Here is a 17142-nt window from a genome sequence, read left to right as displayed (position 1 = left end):
TTATCAAATTGGAACCATCCTTCTGGCCACCAAAAGACACACAAATTCAAAGAACAGAATATTCTTTCCACTGATATTAATCATGTATACAAGGCATGAGAAAAAGCATGCTCAAGCGATGCTGCAAGCCCACACCTGAGGCACCTCAGTTACCACACAATGGGAACACATGCAGTTCTGTAGGGCGTTGAGTCCCTAAAGAGCAACAGCATTTCAAGAATAAATTTCTCCATTGTATTTGATCTTCAAGAGATTTAGGTCACTTCGTAAACTTAAATAACAATAATAAGTACTAATTATTTTTACCAGTTGACTTAATATAGGCACATATTTGTATATTTTTGCATAAACAACTAATGTTTACAATTCTTATCTGTAATGTTTACAAAGTTTATAACTTATCTTCTCAAGGCCTAGGGAAAAAAATATTCAGCAAGTAAATCTCTCTACTGTTATGGAGGAAATCAGCAGTATTCTCCCTACTCAATCGTGAGTTATAAAGTTAGATCACAGGCTAAAATGCAAGTTACTGCGAAGCTTGTTGCAGTTTAATTACTTCCTGAAGGATTTCTCTGGTATGTGGAAGTCACCAAGTGGAATGAGGTTGATCTCCTGCTATTACTGCAAGGGACACAGTAATGGCACGAGCGGGGTCAGCAAGCTGCAACATTTGGCCAACTCCCAACTGCCGTGTCTCCTGCCCTGGATGAAGAACTTCGCTGTTCCAGAGCACAGTTAACTGGAAGGTCACATACAGCCAGCCTTGCAAGATCCCATCCATTTCGTAGAGTTGCCCTGTAGCTGTCCAAAGGTCTTAGCCCCTTTACAACCCTTTTATTCTTAGCTGTTGCTTTCTTTGGGAGGCAGGAGGGGATAGGGGAAAATGCTGGTCAATAATGAATTATCCGTGTCGTAAGAATCCTCTTATTTGCATAAAATACACTGTTGGTTTTGGGGCAAAGCCTCGACACTATTCAATGTACTAATAGATTAAAACCCAATGTTCCAAACAGTTGCTTTGAGGTTGCAATAATTTTCAGCTCAGCTCAACACCTGTCGTGAAGTGGTTATCCACCTTACCACAGTGGAGCATTATGGCCTTGTAATTTATTTTGATAAGGAGCAAGTGACAAGCCAGAAAAGATTCCACCACATTAATGAAATTGCAATGTGTAATGATCACATTTAACTTGCTATTAGTGATTACAAGCACATTTGATAACTGCACGCTGTAAGACCCCTCAATGGGATGCTGACAATACTGAAAGAAAAGCTGTTCTGCTTGCAAATGCAAATATAGGCATATGTAATACAAGAACCAGTAAAAATATCACACCCAGAGGTTGCCAAACTCATCAACCATTTTCTGCATTGTCAGGCTAGGGCAGATCAATCTTCTGCCTCCACTCCAAGTAATTATCCCATTAGATTGAATCACTCTGACAATTTGTTGGAAACTGTTCAGAAAAAAAACCTGCTGCAAGCTCTCACTGTGAAAAAGCCCATGGATTTATACGCTTCTATTCCTCTCTTACTATTGCAGTCTCTTCTTCTGCAGCCTGTACACTGTCCCTCTCCTAGAAGTGCAGCACATGTGGCAGAGGGCCAACCTATTCTTCCTTGGCATCTCACACTTGCTCAGATGCCTCCTTGATGAGATCTAAAATTGGTTTATCATCTCCTTCAGGATGGATTTTAAATAAGATGTCAGAGGGGAAAGTGAGCTCTAATTACAAACCCATCAGCCTACTTCTGGTGAGGCTACTGAGGTTAAGTCAGATTTTGCAGTGTTTTCATTCTCAAGAACCTCTTTGATCTGGTATTAGAAATCCATGTAAATATTTTTATTTTCCACCCTAAACCACAGCTCTATCTGCAGCGAATAGAGGAAAACACTCACTCAAAGATACTCTGATGGAGAAACAGTACTTAGTACTTGGCATCTATGGATATCATATTGAATGATTTCCATTTTACAGATGGAAACATACCTAGCCTAGCTGAAGCCACAGGCATCCAAGAGTTTCTAACAACAGCAGAACTACAGATAATGTCTCTTGTGTTACTTCTATGCTAGTGTCCTATCCACTGGACTGTACTACTCATTCTCAGTTTGTGCTGTAAATTTTTTTCACTGAAAAGTGTCTGGCTCATCTACCTCAGCAAGGCTTTAGCTTGGAACACTACCCTCCAGGCCTTGCAAGTTTTCTAAACACTTCATAATTGTTAGTGGATCCTAATTTGTGTCTGCCAGGTATGGGTTCAAACCTTTTGAAATGAGTGAAGAAGGACCTCAGTCCTTGCAAATACAATTTTCTCAAAAGTCATGTATCATTAGCAGCAGCATGACCTTCCATTGATTTTTCTGCACAAATGACACTTCCATACCGAAGATAGATTTCAGAAGTTTTCAGTTTTATAATAAGCATCATTCCATACCCTTCAGGTCTTCTGAGCTGCCTGATAATTGACTGGTCTATGATGTGGAACCCCACCATTTGAATGCCACAGTTGCATAACCATGAGCTATCAGAAAGAAGCAGGGTTTCTAAAATGGGTCAGAAGACTTCAGTTATTTACAAGTGTAACTTGCTGTCTTCACAACTTATGCTGCAACAACAGTGGAGTGACTTCCAGTAAAAGGACGTTAAAATAAATAAACAAAACCAAAAACACAAAAACACATGATGGTATACAAACAAAACCGGATTTCAATTTTTTGTTCAAAAAAAAACCCCATTAAATGTATCTCATTATTTTTTAAAAAAAATCTTAAACATCAGTTGTAGAAACATACTTTCAATCAACCTTAAATGGTTTTAATCCTCAGCCAGAACCCTCAATAACTCTTATTGGCTATATTTGTGGGCCAAATTCTCTTAGCAAGAGCCACAGCCACTCACAGCCACTCACAGACACACTGCGTTTACATCTAGTGTTGACTTGGGAAGGTGGGGAGGTGGCTCTTACCTGCTCTTCTTGATCCAGGGCCAAGAGTGGCTTGGCAATGCAGTTTGGAAGAGTACTGCTTACAATTCACATGCTTTTCTTCCAGGGGTGAAGATCAGATTCCATAATCCCAAGACCTTCTTTCTCCAAAAACGTCCTCCAACATTTTTCCAGAACAGCTGTGTTTCTACTATGTGCTGAGCCAAAAGTGATTAAAAAAATGCAAATGAAATTGAGTGGGGTCAACAGACTGGTTCTAAACTAGTATCTAGTCATTATTTAAATGTCCAGTCATTTTTAACAGAACCTAGACTTGAGACTGAGAAGAGAACAGCAAAAGCCTGCAGAAATAGGCAAGATGCAAATTAATGGACTTTTAAAGGCCATTTTCAACATTGGATTTAACATAAAGTCTTTTCTTTTTTTTTTTTTTTGTTTGTTTTAATTTCATAGTCATCTGACATACATCCATCCAAGACCAAAATTTTCAGTGTGCATCTGAAGAGACTGTGAAGCTGAAATGGAAACTGGTTCTCTTCCTAAGACAGCTACTTCAAAGGGACTGATACTAGAAAGAATGACTCTAGAGCACCTAATGTCTTAGCTCTTAGTCCTCAACGTGAATTCTACTTGCTCCTTAACTGCAATGTGTCTGGTGACTGAACAGTTTTCCCAGTGATCAGTCAGCCAAAGCATTAAACCGTCATAAGCAATATGGCCATAATCAGTCCCCGTTTCAGTGTTTTTTCTGATGTCAGAATAATTTAGATGCCCGGATATCTGAAGCAGCTGTGCCAATGAATATGTGAGCAGAGGAAAGCACAGCTGCTTTCCAATTCAGGAATACTGTTCTGGATTTTCTTAAACATCTGGTAAATCAGATGTTCCTTTAAGACCAAGTGTGATGGGTATCAATAAACTTTTATCTTCCCTTTGTACAGGTGGAGATAAGCCTGGGAGCCTAAGGTTGACCCTAGGCAAGCCTCATTGCATGGAAAATACCTACTTCTACGTCAATGATACACTTGTAAACAATATTACTGCCCCCGAAAAGCAGATACATCCTTAAAGCTTATTCCATCAACAACAGTACTAACTGCAGTGACTTTAGTAATACAAGCTCTTTTCTACAATAAAACTGCACCTGTACAAGGTGGGAAGGACCACTATAGCTAAACAAGGCAGAGAAGAACAGTTCAAGAACTGTAATCATTATCCCTTTTGACCAGGGATTAACACCCTATATTCACTGAATGTATTGCAAAATAACCTCATCCATTAATGTAAGTGGGAAATATTACCAGCTCAAGAAAAAAGTTTCTCATTAATTCACAAAGGCCTTGTGTGAGGCCTCCACATTATCCTTTCAGCCAGGCTAAAGGAGCCACAAGTAAGTTCTGTTGTGAAGAGCTGTCTCCATAGCATTAAGGCCAACTAAAAGAAAAATACAGTATGTTCTAAAAATGTGCATGATAAACACAGTATAAAACCAATGAAAAAGTAATATTAAACAAATAATACCTAATAACTGATGTAAACGAAGCCTGGGACTTTCTATATAATGACAGGAAGCTCCAAATAAAGGGTACTGGGTTCATGCCCTTCTAAATCATTACAGTTTCCACAGAAAATATCAACCTCCTTAAGGCGCTTAGGTTAGGGAGATTTATAGTGATAACAATAGCAGTAGTTTATTTGAGACAGTTAATCAAAATTCTAGCACTTATAAGCCCTCTGTGGAAACTACAAATTTAAGAAGTTGAAGACTGAATATTCAAGAGTAAGCTTGCAATCTACACATGTACAGTAAATTTCAGTTATGTGTTTCATTATAGTGGTGCCTTATAGCTTTTAAGGGGTTTACAACTTGGCTGTAATTATCCACTATGGGGTAAAATCTGGCATAAAAAGAAGTCTTTTCCATTCTCTCCTCTTAGTAGAAAGTTACTCACTCTGCTGGTACTGCATTCCTTGTGCATGCAACACTCAGCGAGAGTTTTTGGGTGTGCAAGCAAAGCAGGTCAAGGCTCTTTTTGTGGCTTTTAAAAATACATCTTTCATACACCAAAACTGTATTGCTCCTATCTTCACTTATCTTCCATTAGTTTAACCTTCAATTTGGGTTCACTTGCATGGCAAAAATATGTGTAATTTGTTCATGAACCAAGAGAAAATATACATATAATTACATAAAGCATAACCATGAAGGCCTTATTTTCACCAGGAAAGTCAAATTTCCACAAGGATAACGGGAAAATACGGTGATGGCATTAAAATTCACCATTGAAAATACAGCATCACTTCTACTTCCCCACACCGTGCCACGGACTTCCTACGTGTCCCCCTGAGGAACAGGTACCTAAGCTTTTCCAACAGTAAAATGGAGTAACAGTAGTTCCCCACCTCAGGATCATTCTGAAAATTCACAGCTATGTTCTTTGACAGTTTGCCAAAAGCCCTAAATAAAGGAAATAAATACAGTTATATTCAGCTTCTACACTCATAACACCTTGAAGTCACGAGGGATGCCAGCATCAGAAGTTCTCATCCTTGTTCTCAGCAACTTATTCCAGCGCTGTAGTTTGCAGCATAGATCCAACGGTTTGTGATGGCGCCCTACAAACCAGATCACTGAAATGATGCCATCAGAATCTGGCTCCCAATTATCTGTTTTTTCTTAGGAAAAATGTGCATTAATTCTGCCATGCCCACAGATCCACCCACCTTGCACAGGAAGGGGAGCAGAAGCCCTGCAGGCAGCTACTCTGTTGAAGGAGACGGTTTTGCCCAGAGGAAGGTGGCTCCCTATGCCAAAGTCACCGCTTTTGCCAGGGTGTAGCCACACAACGTTAAGAAAGCACTCTGCAGTACTGGGTAGCAAACACTGAATAAATCCCCTCAAAGATAGAAAAGCATAAAGATTTATTATTATTGTACTTACATTAACAAACACGGGCAGAGTCTGGTGGGAATTCAAAGCTTAGTTCAGAGTTCTGGGGGAAGGCCCTTTCCCTGGACATAATGCAAAAGGACAATTACAACTTCTTCGATGGCATAGGCATTTGACATGTTTTGGGGTGTAGTAATGAAGTGAAGCTCCAAATCTCCAAGGTAAGCAGGCATGTTATCCGGACAAGGAGTAGAAAAGAAATGCAACCACCACTATTCAGATATCATTTAGAAGACTGAGGTAAAGTAACTTTCATCATTCAACTGCATAGGTACTGTTAAGCTATAACAAGTTTCCTGGCCTTTCTCCTGCTCCATATTATTCCATTCAGTTGTGCCTTAAGTATTGCTGTATGTCCTCAGGGATATAGTCTCTGTCTGTCTGTAGACATCTATTCTATCCTGAAAACAAAAAAAGTGGAAGAAATCTGATTCCTTTTTTGATTGTATATCTGAATTCTCCAGCTTTGGATACTTTCAGTACAAACCAGAATATTGTAATACAGGTTTCCACATTTAAAGTTGCCAGATAATTTACAGAGATAGGCCACTTTAAAGTTTGTAATAATTGCTTACAATCTAACATATTGTAGTTACAACTGTTACCTTTGTATAACAGACTCTAATCAAATCACAGTAAGTGGCAACCCCAGAGAAACGGAGTAATTTGACTAAACTTTTCTGTCTAGGTTTAGTCAAGACTCACCAGGTCTCCAAAGTAGGAAAACATAAAGTATAAATGGAATGAAACCCTAGGGGGGTAGAATACAAAACAAAAACTCTTTAGGTTTTTGTTCATTTCTGCTCCATGGTGTATAACCCCAGAGAACCAATAAATGCAGATGGAGCACAAAAAATATGAACTCACCTTAATTTTGCAACTTTTTTTATAACTTCCACTAATCCAAATGTTTGCTTCACAAGTCATGTGTAAGAAAGAGTTTGCATGGTTTATATTCCCAGGATCCCATTATGTTAAAGCTCAAAACTAGTTCACTCAAGTATTAGTAAAACTGAAAGGAAAAAAAGAGTCCAGATTTTCATCTGATAATAAATCACTTTATGTCAAGCAAAAAAATCTGACCTCTGCTTTCCAGTATTTCTTATTACAACAAGACTACAGAAATAAATGTGGTAAATAGGGTACTAAACAGAAACATAAATTTTGGCCATCTAAATGCAGCTGGTACAGTGAAGATTTGCATCAGATTGCCCAATCTGCCTCTACACAGAAGAAAGCTTCTGCATTGTCCCCTAACTACACGTTGCTCTCCCTAGCTTTCCCTTGCAAGAGAGTTTCATAACCTAAACCGGCTTGGCGTCAGGAAGATTTATTTGGTGTATGCTCCTTTCGTATAATTATTCAATTATTACTCTTATAATGCCTAGTATTATCTGGAATAATTCTTCGTTACAGCAGTGAACCTCCAAAGTAGCTTATGTTTCTTCCTATAATCCTCCCCTCACCCTATCTCCCTGATGAGATCTGAAAGGAATATTATTCATTCTACAGACAGAAATCTAGAAAGAAAGAAGCCCAACATTTCATATAAAATCAGTGAGACAGCAAAAAACCATGAACTCATGCTGTAAAATCTAGATAGTACATCAGTACCATGAACCACATACCATGTTTCAGAACTAGTTAAGTGGGTTTTTCAGTCACATTAATCTTCTGAGAATGGGTTTGCACCAAGATGCAAGGTTGTAAATTGCAGTGGACGAGACACAGACAAAACAAACCAACCAAACAAAAAATAATTTAAAAAAACCCACTTTTGGTCTACTTAGACAAGTGTTAACAAACACAACCACCACCAACTCTTTCAAAGCCCCTTTGTTAGAAGTGAAGCTACTGGAACATAGCACGTACTCAGGTCTCTCACTTTGCCTTTCTCCTGCTGCACCAACAGAAAGAGAAAATAAGGGAAGTTGTTACATGGCATTTGCATTTTGGCATGTAGGAACTCTCCTAAAATAAAACCCCAGTCAAACATCTAGAGACAGATTATGCCAACCAAACAGTACAAGTGAATGAGAGATCTTATTACAATTGTTCTCATGCTTTCAATCATTTAGTTTTCTAATTTATTGATCCTTTCGATGTCATCTTCTCACTACTTTTCAGTTATCAGAATCTTCCAGACTGCGTAGGATCTGATTTTGTCGTGTAAAAAAGAGAGAATGAAGCCTTTAGGTTTTCACCAAACACTAGTGAGAAAAAGAATTAGATAGATACTCCTAGTATCCAAGGGCACAAATGCCATTTTTAGTAAGTAATCTAAAGCTTTTAGGTTAGGATTAAAATTGCTTTTCAACTAGATTTTAAAGTGACATTATTAACTCTAATAGATCTACAGCTACATGCAGTATTAAGGACATATAACAGTGACTGCAAGATCAAGCTTATGGTAATCAAGAGTTTATAATCAACTGAAAAATTAACTCAGACTAAGGTACAATGTGATTTTAAAGCAATCAATGGTGAGTTCATCACAATCCCATGCATAGAACGCATGTTTTGAAACACAGAATTTTGATTTTTACGTCACATCCCACACTCCCACAAAACAAAAAGTTCTAAATAAATACATAAATTGGCACAACCTGGAGCTTCTGTGGTTCTTGAGCACCTTGCTCCCATTGGAAAAGTCTAAAAATCTTTGAAGATATGGACTACAACCTTTAGTAACTAGTATTGGTTATCAAAAACATATTTAAAGCCCATCCCTTACAAATCCAGATCCAGTTTAACTCCCACATTGAACTTTACAGGCTAAAATACTTAATAGTGACTTCCAAAATTACCACTCCACACACAAAAATGCAAAACAAAACAAAATGAAACCCTACCAAGCTCCCAATGTGGCAGTAAGGGTAATTATACATGGGAAGTAAAGAAAATACATAAGCATTTGCAAAATCCTGGGCAGTATTATCCTTAGACCTGGCTTTTATTTACAAATCAAATATGCACTGTAAAGCCTAACAATGACTAAATACAGAGGAGATGACATTAAAATTCCACTCAGTGAGACTTCCTGCATATAACATAATAAAACACTTCTTTTGAAAACTAATTTTCAGTAATTTGAAAACTAATTTTCAGTGCTGCTGGGTTGTAATTCAATACAGTTTACAGAGATCAGATATGTGTCTGCAGCAACGAGGTAGCATCTCCAAAATGCAATAGCTCTGTAGAGCCAAACCGTGAGAGATATCCAAGAAGAAGAATCCGTTTGCCTTTCCCCTTCCTCCTGCGCTGCACTAAGGAACAAGGCTAGATTTCTTCTTTGAGAAAGCAGTAGCTATGAAACTGTAAGCCCTCTAAAGGACTGACTCATACAAAACCACACTTAATTTCTTCTGCAGCAGCTGTTCCTATGTCTTGGTACAGGGAGAGATTGCTCAGAGAGAGATATCACATCGATGTGGAAACATGGATACATTAGGAAGTGTTATCTGAGCAGACCGGTACTGAGATTGGCTCTATCGCACTAACACCTGCAATAAACACCACACTGCAACACCCATAAAAAGCTGGATATATCAGGCAAGGGAGGAAAAGCACAAGGACAAGCAACACAGCAGTTGACCCTTTCTAGTGTCGCTGGAAGCAATGGTGAGCACATTTGTATAAACCAATCTCTTGTCTAAGCTAGATGAGCTGAATCGATACAGGTGAGTTTCGGCTTTGGCCATACTTAAGGAAAATCAGCTCACTACCACTTCACTTCTGAATGAAAGGCACAGCATGAAGATTTCCAGCCAGAGGTTATCTGCATTGACTTTACACCTTCAGGTCATTTGTTTTAAATTTATAGAGTCATAGACAAGGAGAGGGAAAGGTCTTTCTAACCAAGATGACATGGGGAAACCACAGTTGTTCTGCTCTGAAGGGACAAGCATCAAGTGTTGGGGAGTCACAGGAAAAAAAGTATAAGGAAAATGAATGCGAATTTTATTGGGAGAAAAGACGTCTCTTTTACAAGGCCCTTACAGAGGGAAGAGTAAAATGAGACCAGGCTATCACAGCTTTCCTGATTGCAAAGGTGCTGCTTCAAAGGGGGGAAAACATACATTAGCAACTTCCTCTGAAACATCCTCAGGAGCAGCACACGAAGGCCGTACCTCCTCTTAAGCGTAATTCATCTTATAATAGCTGAAATTTATTAATAGAAATTTTAAATACCAATGTAGCACGATAGCTTTTCTAAATAGGGATCAAAGACAAACTCTTTGGAAACTCAACAAGGCATGACTGCAGAGCAAGGGAGAGAAAAGCGCAGGGCAAAAAGGCAAAATAACAAGTGTGAGGCCGAGTTTGCTTTGCCTGCAAAATATTTCTTTAGGGCATCGCCTCCAGCTTGGCTGGGCCGGCGGCACGGGCGGAGCAGCGGGGCGGGGGCTGCCCGCCAGCGGTCCCCGAGGGGAGCAGCGTCGGGACGCGGGGCCTGACGGACGGACAGATCGGTATCGCCGCGGGCGGCCCAGCGAGGAGCTCCGGGAGGAGGAGGAGGGAGGTTTGCTCCGGGCCGCGGCCCGCCCTCCCCCCCCCCCGCCAGCCCGGCAACCCGCGGCCGGCCCCGGCCTCGGCGGGACTGGCCCGGGCGCTGCCATCGGGGCCGGGCCGGGCCAGGCCGGGTGTCCGCCGCTGTCCTTGGGGGTGAAAGATCCGCCATCGCTTCTCGGCCCGCAGCGAGCGGGTGACCAACGGGCCCGGCCGGCAGCGCGCTGCCCTCCGCTCCCTCTCAAACTACGCGAAACCTCGTTAAATAAGTAACTGCGGCGGCAAGGCCGCCCCCGGTGCCGGGGAGCGGGGCACCGCCGCTCTCCGCTCCCCTCGACCCGCAGTGCCGAGGCGCGGGGGTGAACAAACGCGCCTCCGTCTACCTGTGCAACACCTCCGCAACACATTTTATTTACACGAAATCAACTCGGGGCATTGTACATTATATACAGATATTTTCCCCCTCCAACAAGGCAGAGCTTGTGCAAGATTAGTAGCATCCTCTGGAGCATATCCGACAGTCCACGGGAAATGTCCCCCCCTGCGAGGTATCAGCTGTCGGAGTCCAAGTCACTTTTCCCGTCCTCTTGTCTCTTCTCCGGAGACGATTTAGACGCTTTATTCCATTTTTGTGCGTTTTTCTGACTCCTCCGAAGACGATCGCTTTTGCCTCCTCCACTTTGCCCGGCGGTTTTTGAACCAAACCTGTTACGTTAAGAAATTAAATTATTAGGGAGACAAAAAAATAAAAATATGCAAACACGCAAAATGACCTCCGTCCTGCCAGAGCCCTGCCTCGCCCGGAGCCGCTCGCAGCCGCGGCGGGCTGATGTGCGGCGGCCGCGCTGGGACGGAGGGAAAGCTGCCGCTCGGGTGGGAAAGGCTGAGCGCGTTCGGGGGGCATGACCGCCGCTCGACATTTGCTCGCAGCCCTGCGATCGGCTCGGCCAGCCGCCCCCAGAAGGGCGATTGGAAATAATAATACACACACACACACACACAAAAAACCCCAAAACCCACCCCAAACAAAAACAAACCACAAAAAACCCCTTTCCCTCTCCCTCCTGCAAACCTGTTGCTCTCCCCGCCGCCAGCGGAGCCGGGCTGGGGCCACACTCCATCCAGTGCGAGCGCGTTTAAATGCGAAAGGATAGAAGGGGGGAAAAGAAAGCCAAATACCTCCACTTTTTCCTCTCTTAAGTGCACCCTTCTGGCCAGCTGTTCCCTGGTGCCCACGTCTGGGTATTTCGTTTCCTGGAAGAGGTTTTCCAGAGCTTCTAGCTGCTCGTCAGTGAAGATAGTCCGGTGCCGTCTTTTTCGCCTGCAGTGCAGCTGGTTCAGTAACTGCAGCTCCGTCCGGGACAAAGTGCCCACGTTCATGTAGGGCAACATCTGATGGGGAACAGGGGACATCAGGACTGACCCAGTGCCCTCGTAACCTACGGACAGACAGACGAGACGACGACAGGCTTTGCATGAGATCGCTGCTGCCCCCCCCCCCCCGCCCCAGAAAAAGCCCCTCTCCCGCCGCCCACCCGCGCTCCTGCGGGCCGCCAGATCCCCGCCACCCCCTCCTGCCCCGCGGCTGCGGGAACAAAGAAAGCCCGTCCGCCCCGTCCCACGCGGGGACGCTTCGCGCGGGGACTCCTTACCTGCGGGGGGGACGCAGGAGCACTGCTGGGCGCCCAGGGGCGGCACGGCCCCGCAGCACGAAGGGCCCACGGGAGACGCCGGTACATGCAGCTGCCCGTAGTAGTAGTTGTTGTAGCCGATCCGAGATCCGGTGACCGCCGGCGGCAGCGCGGAGGCGGGTGCCACCGCCCGGGAGTAAAATCCGCCGTAGTCGGAGGCGCTGCCGTAGAGCGAGTCCCCGTGGAGGCTGGGGAAGACGACGGGCGCAGCGCTCGGGGGCAGCAGCACCGAGTCCTTGCAGCGAGGTCTGGCCGCCAGGATATTGTCGATGCTGAACATGCTCACAGGCATGCCCCAAACCGTGCCGGGGCTGGGCCGCGGGGACCGGCCGGGGGGAGGGAGGGAGGGAGGGTAGGTGGTGGTGGTTGTGGTGGCGGGGGTGGGGGGGGGGAGGCTGGAGAGACACGAAATCGAAACTTTCGGAGAAATTTTAAAAAGGGATCGGAGCGAAAGAGCGGAGCTTTTCCGAGGGCAGCTTGCGGGCAGAGTGTGCGTGTATGTCTGTGCGCGCGTGTGTGCGTGTGCATGTGCGTGTGCGTGTGTGTGTGTGTGTGTGTGCGCGCAGGATCCACCCCTGGAACTTTCCCCCCTCAACTCTCGCCTGTTTACTGATCTCAACCCAGAGGGCTGCTCGGAGTATAATCCATCTGAACCTCTTCCCTTTTTTATACCCAGGCGACGTCATCCTGGATTTAGTTCCTGGTAATATGCAGATGACAAACAAAACCAGATTTGATTTTTTTTTCTCCCCCTTTTGGTGGGAAGAGGTGGGGGTTACACAAAGGAGTGAAAGGAGCCTGGGTCTGTGTATTGAGAATTAATGAAATTAACGTAATCCTTTCCATTAGTGGGGTTTTTTGAAAGGCCCCAGATTTAGGCTTGATCTCTGCTGCACCGGCTAATTGCCCAGGTTAATCTTATTAATGCCATTGTGCAGAAGTGGTTAGCAGCTCCTAGCCTTGTCTATTATGCACCTACTTTGCTGCTGTTAGTTCACATTAGTGGGTGCGATTTCCTCTGTCTGAAGCTCAGATTCACTATTTATGCTTCGAATTGGTTAAGAAGCACTTTTTAAAAAAATAAACTGCGATACAATCATGCAACTCCCCCCCCCCCCCCAAGTGTTACTGTAGCAGGGTTTGAATCTTGCGTTCCCCGGCTCGGAGAACTGAAGGGGCATTGAGGAGTATGCGTTCCTCTGATTTAAGACTTATGCAGTGAAGAAACAACGTCTTCACTGAGTAAATGAAGTAATTTTTTTTTTCTTTCCCTAGATCACCTGGCGGAACTAGGACGCGTGAATGTTGTAAACTTTTTTTCTTTTTAACAGATTCAGATCCAGACAGGTATCACTTTTTATTTTTAAACAAGCCAGGAGGTGGAAATGTTAAAGACCACAACTCAAATCCCGGGTCTGGTAGGTGTTTCCGATTTATTTCTGATCCATCCTGGTGCCTTTTTCTTTCTTTTAAGGAAGAAACTTTCCTTTTCTAGCTTAGAAAGCCTATAGGCTTGCAATGATACGGAGAACTTAATATTTTGCATGTTCCCTCAAGTTTAAAATGGAACAGTTTTAAGTCCCTAAAACTCTTCCTGTTAAGACGGTTGGCTCTCTTGGTAGCTGGCTCTTGTGATTTGCAGAATACTTCGTCTGTCACGACTGTCACTGGGAATCCACAGGAGGTGAACTGAATAAGATTAGACTATTTACCCCATCAACCCTCCATCAAAGAAGGTAGGAAATTGTAGGCATGAAATGAAAACAAGCATTAAGGTCCGTTTACGAGGAACACATTATTTTTTCCTCAACAAAGAATATCCTCGTTAGCGCTTACTCGCACTTTATCTTTATCCTTCCTTTTCTCGATATTCCAGGATTTAAAACCGCATCCTGAGAAATGATCTAAACCAAACCCCTATTTCTAGCAAAAGACTCGTATGAACGTTAAAGAAAAAGAACGCCAGGACTTAATTCTTCGTTTATCGATACATCGTGATGTGACTAATTACTAGCATCGTTTCCTTTACTTCAATTTATTTGCCGATCAGTTTCTTTCCGCCTTTGGCATTCAGACCTAAGCTTCGTGCAGATTTTGCAAAATTTGATGTAAAGTGAAACTATTTGACAGAGGGGCTTTTTTGTTGTTAGATTTGGGATTTTTCTGTTGTTGTTGGCTTAAGGTTTTTCTTTATTTTTTGATTGTTTATGTACTTGTTTGGAGTTGGATTTCGAGGGGCAGTTTGGGGCTGGTTTGTTGGGGGGTTTTAGGTAAGTAATTCCCTGGGTGCAGCACGGTCCCGCTGTACGCAGAGCAGCGCGTTGCTTAATTCCGCCATCGGGATGCTCGTTCACGTCCTCAGCGGCTCTGCTGCAACGCGCGGTAGCATCTCTCCGGTGGCCTTTTGCAGCTCCCGGCGGTGAGCGAGGCTTCGGGCTGGCCGGGCTCCGGGCCCCCGGGAGAGCCAGGCCCGAGGGCATGCCGAGAGCGGGGACACGGCCAACTCTCCCACCGGCGAGCAGGGGAATACCTCCTCCGTGGGTGCCCTGGGGGGCCTCTGCGGGGAGCGCCCCGCCTGTCCGGCCCGGGCCGCGGCTCTGCGGGGGCGGCGGCGTGGGGCAGGACTCCCGGGGGGCTCCGCTCCCGGGCGCTCCGCGGAGCCCGGGCCGCGGGAGGAAGGCGGGCGGTGGGGGACAGCACTCTGCCCCCAAACTGCCGCCCCTCGGGAACCGAGTCACCCTGCTGAAGTCCCGCTGATGCGGAGGCCCGCGGTGAGGATACCCGCCGCCAGGGCCGATTTCTTGGGCGCTTAGCATCACTTGCGGCAGGATTTCATCTCCGCGCCTGGCCGGCTTCTCCCAGGTGAAAGCAGCGCCGTGGGGCAAGAGTGGGCATCGGGGAAGGGGGGGGGGGGGGGGGGGCGAGGAGCTGCGGCAGCCCCGGGGGCATCCGCGGCACCGACAGGGCACACGCCGCCTGGGCTGTGCCAGCGCTCGGCTTCCCAACGTGATTTTCGATCGGGAAGGCTCTGCTGAAGGATGATGCGCCACGCTGCAACGCTTACGTTTATTCCTATTTTAGAGAGATTTTTTTTTATTAGTATTTCAAATAACTTGTCACCCCCGTGGGGAAGTTCTCTTTTGTTTTGTTTTAATCTCAGAAGTCTTGCCGTGAACCCCTCAGTTTTGATACCCGCTTCGCGAAACCTGCTCTCGGAGTTTCTCATTTCACGTCCGCCCTTCGCTAACTTTGCAAACGTGAAATTGCGTTAAACAAACAATCAGTTGTCACACAATGTCGGGATGAAATTGTAATAACAAATGAAACGCAAGCAAATTGTGCTGCATAGTGTTGCTAAGCAATTGTTTGTTACTGGAGGGTAGTCACAGCATGGGTTGAAAGAGAGATCTAAAGAGGAGTATAGCACCGGGCAGAGCAAGCTGTTAGGTATGAAATAAAGTAAACACTGCACTGATTTTCAATATTATTACCCAAACACGATTTCATACAAAGCAATCACCATACACAAGTCTATGAAAATGCGCTTGTTGAGAAATCGGCCGGTTTTTTTATTTTAAGGTATTAAGGAATAATTCCGGCGATGCAAAATGCACCGCCTTCCCGGCGCTGGCTCTGCCCGGCCTGTCGGCGTGAGCGGCACCCAGGGCTGCAGCGGGGCGCGGGGGTCCCGCCGGCTGGGGCCTCCCGGTGGAGGCACCCGGGGCGCTTCACCCCCCCGGGGCTCGCTTTGGGCGGCAGGACCCCGGCCGAGGCTCCCGCCCGACGCGAGGGGGTAAAGCTGAGAAGAATCCAAGTTTTTTGGTGGATCGCCGGCTGCGAAACCCTCTCGGAAACGGCGCTTCGCAGCACATCTCTCAAGTACAGATGCCATCACCCTTCGGCGTTCCCCACGTTTGTTTCAAATTGATTGCATCATTACTTCACACACCACCCACCCCCCCCCCCCCCAAAAAAAAAAAAAAATCATACAATGCAAAATTACGGTAATTTGTTCCCAGAATAAACTTTTCTTGAACTGATTAGGAAAGTCAGTCATTTGAAAACGAGGCAGAAAACGCATTTTTTTCGCTGAAGCTTCCCGCTAACAATATCAGCTTCTAAAGTTTCATTCATATAAACTTTATTAATGAAGATCTTTTATTTAAATGTCAAGGGGATTTGAAATTTAGAGTAAATTATGAAGCATGCGTGTCTTGCCAAGTCATGGGTCAAATGCATTTGTGAAAAACTGCTAAAAGAGCATATGGTTTTGAATTTTTCTACAATGACTAGTGTTTAAATAAATTGCTTGTACTGCTTAACTTCATGTATAATTTTGACAGAAATTGGCCTATAGCCTTTTGATATGTAAACATTTCAGGCTTTTATGCGGTATAAAAAGACACTTGCTTTTTGGTATCAGCTAAAGCAGTCACCCTGTAATTCAGAAAACTGGCACCTAACATTACATTCTTGCTACATTTCAACTTTCAAGTGGCAGCATAAGGGGGGGAAGGAGAAAGAGAAGGGACATTTCAAAAGCAATGTCCAATTGGAATTAAAAACTGCAAATGAGGTGAGAATGTACCACTCACTATCTGACTGAAATGGGTAAACCATAGCACTAAAGCGAACTCTCCGTCTTGTTTTCTAAAAAACGAACCAGTGAAAACAGACTTCAACGTAGCACAGACCTGACTTGCATGGCAAATTAATGCCTTAGAACAAAATCTGCTTAAAGTACAAATAGGTGTGATAAAGAAAACCCAGATATCCCTTCTGAATTCTATCAGTTGTTTCTCTTTTGGAGACTATCTTGGTCTGTAAAAATTAAAACGGATTTTCATATATGGAATATTGCATAAAATAGATATAAATATGCCATAATCCTTTGAATTGCCACTTAGCTAGCTGCACGTTCACTTGCATTTCACCAGTTCCTAAGTCTTTTGCAGTTTTTGCTCCAGCAAACATCCCATTGGCTTCAATTAGTGATGTCTTTTGGTGGTGGGTTTTTGGGGTTTTTTCTTTTCCTTTTTTCTT

General features: G+C 44.3%; 1 protein-coding gene across 1 annotated transcript; it reads right to left on the bottom strand.

Moving 5' to 3' along the window:
• Positions 1-10109: 10109 nt before the first annotated feature.
• Positions 10110-12664, bottom strand: GSC (goosecoid homeobox). The gene is made up of 3 exons (XM_075753056.1): positions 12061-12664; positions 11588-11847; positions 10110-11113 (listed from the first exon to the last, which is right to left on the bottom strand). Exons 1-3 carry the CDS (start codon positions 12389-12391, stop codon positions 11027-11029), a joined length of 678 nt encoding a protein of 225 aa, XP_075609171.1. The 5' UTR covers positions 12392-12664; the 3' UTR covers positions 10110-11026.
• Positions 12665-17142: the final 4478 nt, after the last annotated feature.

Source organism: Balearica regulorum, chromosome 5, assembly GCF_011004875.1.
Source record: "Balearica regulorum gibbericeps isolate bBalReg1 chromosome 5, bBalReg1.pri, whole genome shotgun sequence".
NCBI lineage: Eukaryota > Metazoa > Chordata > Aves > Gruiformes > Gruidae > Balearica > Balearica regulorum.
This window is presented reverse-complemented; position numbering and strand designations above follow the sequence as displayed.

What these genes read in the sequence shown, in the direction of transcription:
- GSC (XM_075753056.1), bottom strand. Translation starts at nt 12,391, where the DNA reads ATGCCTGTGAGCATGTTCAGCATCGACAATATCCTGGCGGCCAGACCT. An exon ending in CTCCTGCGTCCCCCCCGCAG is followed by an intron (nt 11,848 to 12,060) that starts GTAAGGAGTCCC and finishes GTCTGTCCGTAG; the next exon opens with GTTACGAGGGCACTGGGTCA. An exon ending in TAAGAGAGGAAAAAGTGGAG is followed by an intron (nt 11,114 to 11,587) that starts GTATTTGGCTTT and finishes TTAACGTAACAG; the next exon opens with GTTTGGTTCAAAAACCGCCG.